General features: G+C 42.3%; 1 protein-coding gene across 1 annotated transcript in view; it reads right to left on the bottom strand.

Moving 5' to 3' along the window:
- Nucleotides 1–3,683: 3,683 nt before the first annotated feature.
- Nucleotides 3,684–8,343, bottom strand: part of LOC111968881 (homeobox-containing protein 1) — a 35,223-nt gene continuing 30,563 nt past the window's right edge. The window contains 1 exon segment of the mRNA XM_023994809.2: nt 3,684–7,988. Coding sequence (XP_023850577.2) covers nt 7,620–7,988 — 369 coding nt within the window. The 3' untranslated portion in view covers nt 3,684–7,619.

The following is an 8,343-nucleotide window of genomic DNA, read 5'->3' as shown; positions in this document are numbered from 1 at the left end:
CTCTGGTCACACTTCAAGAATCCTTCTGAAAGAATGAGACTACTATTCCACCGGACTCTGACCGGAACGCTCCTCTTTTTTCAATGGAACTGTCTWTTTTWYCCCCCCCCCCCCCCCCCTCCTATTTTTGAATGGAACTGTCCCTTTTAACTAAATGATATTATCAGTCCTTTTTGTGGACTGACATTTTAACAGTTACTGTATCTGTTTCCCCTGTGAAGTCATTCATCTGAAATGATCGATTCTTCCAGAATGTGCCTTCATGAGTTTATTTTACTTTGTTATATTTCTTAGTGGTTTTATTCTATACACGTTTCTCCCTCTGTTGAGCTTTGACGAGAATGCCTTGTGTAAGTGTGAGGTGATCTCAGGGACTGCAGAGTGGACATGGACGTACCTGTGAGAAGATTTGTGTGTGTGTGCGCCTGTGTTTTAAAAGTTTGTCCCTTGAAGCTGAATTTAACCATGGCAATTTACAGTATAGGCTGGGAGAAAAATGATCCCTGTGCGTGTGTGTACATGCACGTCTGTGTGTGTGCATGTTTCCGGCTGATCTGAAAGATGAAGCACCGTCGTTATGACGACGTGGTTTGTGCAACAGTAATAGCCGTTGGTTTTAAATTGTAAGTTGAAGGATGGTTCCACTATGAGAAGCCCAGGGAGCAAAATTGGTTGAAATTGCTTTTCTCAATGTCTTTTTAACATCAAGTGCTCACTGGGAGATTTTGCACGTTAGAGGTTAGTTTGGTGACGTGTGTTAGCAGAATGGTTGTCTTTGGTTCTAGAAGTGTTTGAGGAGGTAGCAGTGGTATGTATGCTGGACTGCTGGTCTTGTGTGTATGTAACTTTGTGTTAACGTTGTGGAGCTTCATGTAACGTGTGGATGTTGGATGGAAGGTAGGATCTGGTATGTTTTATGCTTGTCATTGAGTTGTGTTTGGGGGATAAAGATCTCTGCATACATTCACTATTTGTGTGAAGATACAGATCTGTAATAGGGTCTATCATTTACATACAGAGTCAATGGCTTTGGGAGATGAAAGAAGACAAGGTTGTGGGAGCAGTGTTTTTTCAGATTCAGATTGTTTTACAAGTTATTTCGTTTGAAACTATGGAATTTTATTTAAAATGTTAATTGATCCCTGAAGTTCTTACAAAATGTAGTGAATCTCATTTTTATTAGACATTTGAAGTTAATACTTAAAGGGGCAATCTGCAGTTCAAACAACAACAAAGTGGTGTCCCCGCCACAGTTTTGGTAAATGGGACTGGAGAAATGTAACCGCTCTCAAATGAATCAATGGGTGTATATCATTAACTTAAACATCCAAAAGTGGATGTAACAACTGCAGATTGCCTCTTTTTGAAATTCCATTGAATAGAAATGTAAACTGTGTATTCTCACCTAGTGAGCGAAGGTACAAACTGTAACGAGATGCACAATGGGTTTTAACACAAGTCCATCCAGCAAGCATGGAGCAGAGTCACATGAAGGATCTGAAAGCTCAACCCCTTCACCCCAACGCTATGACATTTCTTTTGACTACTTTATCATCTGATTTAAGAGAAGCCTACATTTGCAATGTTATATATATTTTAATGGTTGCACATATGCCTTTATCATGTGAAATAGATAGCCTTCTAAATTGTACTGGAAAATATTGTTGCTTGCACAAGTGATTTAATGAGAAATGGTGCTGCTATAGCCACTGTTATATAACTGTAAATGGATTCCATCATTGACATTCTAGTCTTGCTTTTTAGCCTTCTATATACCACTTGAGATGGGAGAGAGTAAGGAGGAGTTGTCTATGGGCTGATGACTGGCCAATTGATAGAGAAATGGAACGTAGCAAGTGCTTATTTATTGTCATGTACTGTCCCCAAGTTGGTCAGACACTTTACATTGCTCTTTCTATAGCTAGGCGTTTTTTTAAAGTTTGTCGTCAAGCGTTTACCGAGTGATCATACTTGTGGTAATAGGAGGGGAACTGAGTGTGTGTGAACGCGCGGTGTTGGAATGAATGAATGGATGGATTTGGCCTTCGTCTTCTCACCTCTGCACAGAGACTGAAGAGTCTTTTGAGATCACTTCAGGCTTATCTATTTCTTTATTTCCGTGCCTCTCTCTCTCTCATATCAGGAAGTAGCTCTGATTCAAACACATTTCATTAACTTTTATCGGTTATTTCACATTGCCGGTGGAGTCTTCGCTTCTGACTCGAAATAATTGCAGTGAGGCCGGGATTCAATCTGTTCAAACTTTGTCGGCTATGCACCTTTTAAAGGCAGTGTTCCCGCATTTGCGGAAACCGTCCTCATTTCTGTAATTTAGCAGATGCTCTTATCCAGTGCGACTTTAGTGCATACATTTTTGTACTGAAAAGCAGGTACACATGTACCTGAATGCTGTGTAACGGCAGGAAGAGGAAGTCATTTGTCAAACATGCATCCTCTGTCTTTCATTTCAATAGGCGTCATCATGGACTTTATATTTGACCATATATGGTTGTGACTGTTTGCGCTCAGAACCACATCAGGGGTGTATTCACTAGGAACAATTGAAACAAAGTGGGAAGGGACCTACCTGAATTGGTCCAATAGAAACTCTTGTGTGGAGTAAATGGAAAACCACTTTTGCTACGGTCTGCAACTAATGAATACACCCCTGTATTCTATTGAGTTTTACCCTTAGACTGTCTATACAGTTACCCTTTCATCATTCCACAGAAGGCATGTTCTGTTTTTTTAAGTGCTACTGTGAGCATATTTTTAAAGGCCCAAGGACACAGATGCAACAAACCGTTATGGGGGAAATAATATTTCAAGAGTATACATTTGTTTATATGCATTTCCTGTGTATCTTTGGCAACGCTGGTCCAGAGCTCAGAGCAATATGACACCTGCCTTTATGTGGCCTTCAGTCTGTCCCCCTCAGAGGTTTTTAGTTATTAAACCCAGTCTGGCAAAGCGAGACTCAATAACTGCAAACCCTTAAACTCCCGCCATAGAGAGACCTGTATATTGGAAGACTTTCTTCACACTACATCAGACCCACTGCCCCATGGGAGCTCACGTTAGTAGAGGTTACTAACAGACATCAACTAGAGCTGAGAATCTTTACCTGCAACTCAGGAGCCACGTTCCATTTCTAAAGGGGTTTGAGCTGGAGGAAGGGACAGAAATGGAATTGGGCCGATCTTCAGACCATTTGTACACCGGTTTCGTCATGAAATGGCACCCTACTCCCCATATAGTGCACAGAGAATAGGGTTCCAATTTGGACACAACGACTCACTTGAGACCAGCTCTGGTTTGTGCCTCGTCCTGGAGTCTTGAGTTAATATTATAATCAATCATTTGCGTGTCATGAAGTGTATTTCTGTGAGCGAATGCGTGACTATGTATATATTAAGACTTAACAATCTAAGCGCAAGTTTGGGTTTTGATTTAATTTAATTGTTCTGTGTAATTCTATGCTGAAATCCAAAGAATAATCATGTCTTTTTTATCGCCTGGACAATAATCTCCCTGTAAAGGAAAGAATAAAAAGATGTAATTTCTATCGTCTGCAGTGATCTTCCAGAAGACATGCATTGGTGGCAGCTCGAGTTCAAGATTTGAACCAGTTGATACACATTGTGAAATCATGCAGTTAGATTTGTTGCTCAACAAAACCACACATTGTTCATTCTTTATTCTCTAGTAGGTACAGTAAACAAATGAGAAAATGTAACAAAGGCATAGTTTTCTACATATTCATTACAGAACAGTCTACTGTCCAAAAAAGGCACTAAATTCTGAAGTAGGAGAACAGGACTCTTTAACTATATCAATTTGATACTCATACAAGGACTGGCGATATCCGTTCCTTCGGAACGGCAAAGGCAAAGCACCTCCCACACAGGTTAAAGTTCATTGAGTAGCAGTCTTGAGCAAATGCAACCTTTTCACCTGGTTTAATATGCAGAGATTTGGGTGATGTCAAAGACGCAAAACCAAAGTGTATGCTACTTAATATGGCATTAAGTCTCAGGTTAACGGTCTTGAGAGACTAGTAAAGACCTCAGAAACCTGAAGGAAGAAGCTTTGCCTTTGAGTGATGCAATTCAAAACACAAGGCAGATTGTGCATATATCAAATGGAAAACAAACACAAAACATGATATAAAAAATAAAAAGCATTTCATGAATCTAATATACATTCCTGTTTGGCAGAATTTTACACATGGAAGTAAAATATGAAATCGCTTATCTTGTAAGATACATATTTGATTAGACAAARCACTAGGTTAATGGCTAGCAGAAACCGTCCTCGGGTCAATTTGGCTGTCATTCAATACATACTGGATGACTTAAAGGGACAGTTCACCCCAAACAATGTTAGTCTAATCTCTGCACCTTGAATCTTGCTGGTCAGCCAACACTTTAGAAGTGGTCTAACGATAAGCTGGGGCCATCACTCCAATTGTTGTGTAGATCTGGCAATGAGAAAGTTTCCAAATCGTTTGGGATTGAGGTCTACAGATTTAATCATAATAGGACCTACACAACTAAACCACCCCTGTAAAGGTTAGAAAATCAAAGTTATTCACTTATTTCACATTAAAAGCAGTGACCTGGGAGTTGAGGGGAATTGGCTAATAGGGAAGGGGAAGGTGTTTAAAACACCAAATTACCCCTAACCCTCCAACATGTGTCAGCCAGCAGATCAGTCTTCCTTCCTCCTATTGCCTGCCTGGTCTGTCAATCACTCAGGATGACCAATAAGCTACGAGTGGAGGAAACTGAAACTGGTAGTTTCTCCCATAAAGTGTCTTTTTAAAATACAWTCTAAAAGTAAGTATCTTAGATAACAGCTTGTGTGTAGAACACGTCATGGCATATAGAAAAATAAGTGTTTGCATTACTCCCAGTACCAATAACAATAGGGACATTTATAATGCACCCTTCATTGGCAATCTTTTAAAAGCGTAAATCATTTCCTTTCAACTGGGGAACGTGATTATAACATCAGTCGGTTGCCTTAAATTAAGGTTAAAAGCTAAAAAACAAATGCTTTGGGTACAGCTACAATATGCTTATAGTTACCCCCATAACAACCACATACACAAGGCCCCTCTCACTAGCAAGCATGATTCTATCTATTCCCTTCATTATTAAGAATTTAGGGGCAGTTTTTTTATAGCATCATTCGTAAGCAATAATATAATGAATGTCTGATCTCACTGGCTTTAAACCTAACCAGTTTAGGTAGTGCTACAACAAGGAAATACATGTTAGGGAATATATAGGCTTCTCCAGAGGCCTGTTAAACACTCACCACTTCCTGTCTCCAGAGGCCTGTTAAACCCTCACCACTTCCTGTCTCCAGAGGCCTGTTAAACCCTCACCACTTCCTGTCTCCAGAGGCCTGTTAAACCCTCACCACTTCCTGTCTCCAGAGGCCTGTTAAACTCACCACTTCCCTGTCTTCAGGCCTGTTAAACACTCACCACTTCCTGTCTCCAGAGGCCTGTTAAACACTCACCACTTCCTGTCTCCAGAGGCCTGTTAAACCCTCACCACTTCTTGTCTCCAGAGGCCTGTTAAACCCTCACCACTTCCTGTCTCCAGAGGCCTGTTAAACACTCACCACTTCCCGTCTCCCTTATACTGCGAAGTTGGAGGTGGGAGACAAAGACAGAGGGGTAGAGTGATGACGGGCATAGGGAGTGAGAGCGATGAGAGAGTAAGAGAATCAAAGTGTGCAGAGCACCTTGGGGAGAAGGTGCCAAGGCAGGGGTCCCTGCACACCTCCCTCTAAGCTTAGAGGGAGGTGTGCAGGGTTACATAATAAACTATTCTAAATCTTTAGACCCACACAGACAAGAGCATATACCATACATACACCCACACCTTCAGGACCAGACTTGCCAACGCAATGCCTCCAGAACAGTCTAAAGGGGGTACTAGGGGGTAACGAGGTATAGCTATTAGGGGATAGGGGTGGAGGTAGAACCAGGCCTCCCAACACCTCTAGAACAGTCTAAAAGGGTTTACTAGGGTGGTAGAGGTATTAGGGAGGGGATGGGGTGGAGGTAGGACTTGTAGGTCAAAATTAGTTTGACACTCCAATAAGCTCTACTTGCACCATGACAAACAATGTTTTCATACTCAACTATAACCTCATCCCCATGTACACTCTCTTTCTCGCAGTCACGTATACACACATACACTACCATTCAAACGTTTGGGGTCACTTAGAAATGTCCTTTTTTGTCCATTAAAGTAACAATTTATTAGAAATACGGTGTAGACATTGTTAATGTTGTAAATGACTGTTGTAGCTGGAAACATCTACATAGACGTACAGAGGCCCATTATCAGCAACCATCACTTGTGATAGCTAATCCAAGTTTATAATTTTAAAAGGCTAATTGATCATTAGAAAACCCTTTTGCAATTATGTTAGCACAGCTGAAAACTGTTGTCCTGATTTAAAGAAGCAATAAAACTGTCCTTCTTTAGACTAGTTGAGTATCTGGAGCATCAGCATTTGTGGGTTTAATTACAGGCTCAAAATGGCCAAAAACAAAGCACTTTCTTCTGAAACCCATCAGTCTATTCTTGTTCTGAGAAATGAAGGCTATTCCATTCAAGAAATTGCCAAGAAACTGAAGATCTTGTACAACGCTGTGTACTTCTCCCTTCAGAGAACAGCGCAAACTTTCTCTAACCAGAATAGAAAGAGTGGGAAGCCCCGGTGCACAACTGAGCAAGAGGACAAGTACATTAGAGTGTCTAGTTTGAGAAACAGACGCCTCACAAGTCCTCAACTGGCAGCTTCATTAAATAGTACCCACAAAACACCAGTCTCAACGTCAACAGTGAAGAGGCGACTCCAGGATGCTGGCCTTCTAGGCAGAGTTGCAAAGGAAAAGCCATATCTCAGACTGGCCAATAAAAATAAAAGATTAAGATGGGCAAAACGACACATACACTGGACAGAGGAACTCTACCTAGAAGGCCAGCATCCCGGAGTTGCCTCTTCACTGTTGAGACTGGTGTTTTGCGGGTACTATTTAATGAAGCTGCCAATTGAGGACCTGTAATCGAACCCACAAATGCTGATGCTCCAAATACTCAACTAGTATAAAGAAGGCTAGTTTTATTGCTTCTTTAAATCAGGACAACAGTTTTCAGCTGTGCTAACATAATTGCAAAAGGGTTTTCTGATGATCAATTAGCCTTTTAAAATTATAAACTTGGATTAGCTAACAACGCGCCATTGGAACACAGGAGTGATGGTTGCTGATAATGGGCCTCTGTACATCTATGTAGATATTTCATTWAAAAAATCTGCCGTTTCCAGCTACAACAGTCATTTACAACATTAACAATGTCTACACTGTATTTCTGATAAATTTGATGTTATTTTAATGGACAAAAAAAATGTGCTTTTCTTTCAAAAACAAGGACATTTCTAAGTGACCCCAAACTTTTCAACGGTAGTATACACTCCCTCTTTCTTACTGTGATGTACACACTCCTTTCCCTCCCTCTTTCATACTGTCATGTATACACACATCTTTCCCTCCCTCTCATCCCTCCCGCTCATCCACAGCCCCCCCCCTTCCTCTAGTTGGGCTCCACCACCTCGGTCTTGATGTCACTGCCTGTCCCGCCCAGGGCCAATCCTCCCCCCGCCTGCGTGGCCAGGGCGAGGATGCTATGATTGACGGCCGCCATCTCCACTGCGAGAGTGATGGGGTCCTGGTGCTCCAGGGCATTGCTGCGATTGGTGGAGGAGTCGTCCTGGAGGGAGGGGGGGGAGGGGGCAGACCAGGACACACCTGTCAGTCTGGAACCTTCCGTCACTGCCCCCTGAGCGAGACCCGCTCCCGAGAGCAAGGAGCGGCAAATCAGAGAGCTGGCCCTCTGGGCGGCCAAGCCCCCCCTGCCCGAGCCGGGCCAAGCCGCCAGCCAGCTTGGCAGCAGGGTGGGCACCTGCAAGAGGGGGAGGAGTCATGGGTCATGTTTACACATCTGTGGTCTTCAACCCTGAGACAGACAACTGAGCAGCGCATTTACTACGCAAAACCACAAATCAGTTCACAGACCGCATCTGGGTTTGAGACCCCTGATCTACACTGACATGGATAGCTAAAGCAAAGTCTAACGGGTTGATTTCCACTGTCCTGCTTTTTCAGATGGAGAATCTCCTTGAGACGCACCCTTGTTCGGTTACGGAAGACAACTGGTTCGCATGGTCAAACGCATGCAAACAAATGATAAGAATTTGTTTTCCCCCCCACTTGCTGATTAGCTATCTGTCTAACAGATTTGGTATAGAGAAAAAGTT

The sequence above is a fragment of the Salvelinus sp. IW2-2015 genome, linkage group LG9, assembly GCF_002910315.2.
Source record: "Salvelinus sp. IW2-2015 linkage group LG9, ASM291031v2, whole genome shotgun sequence".
NCBI classification, from domain to species: domain Eukaryota; kingdom Metazoa; phylum Chordata; class Actinopteri; order Salmoniformes; family Salmonidae; genus Salvelinus; species Salvelinus sp. IW2-2015.
Note: the sequence above shows the minus strand (reverse complement) of the source record. Positions and strands in the feature narration are given on the sequence as shown.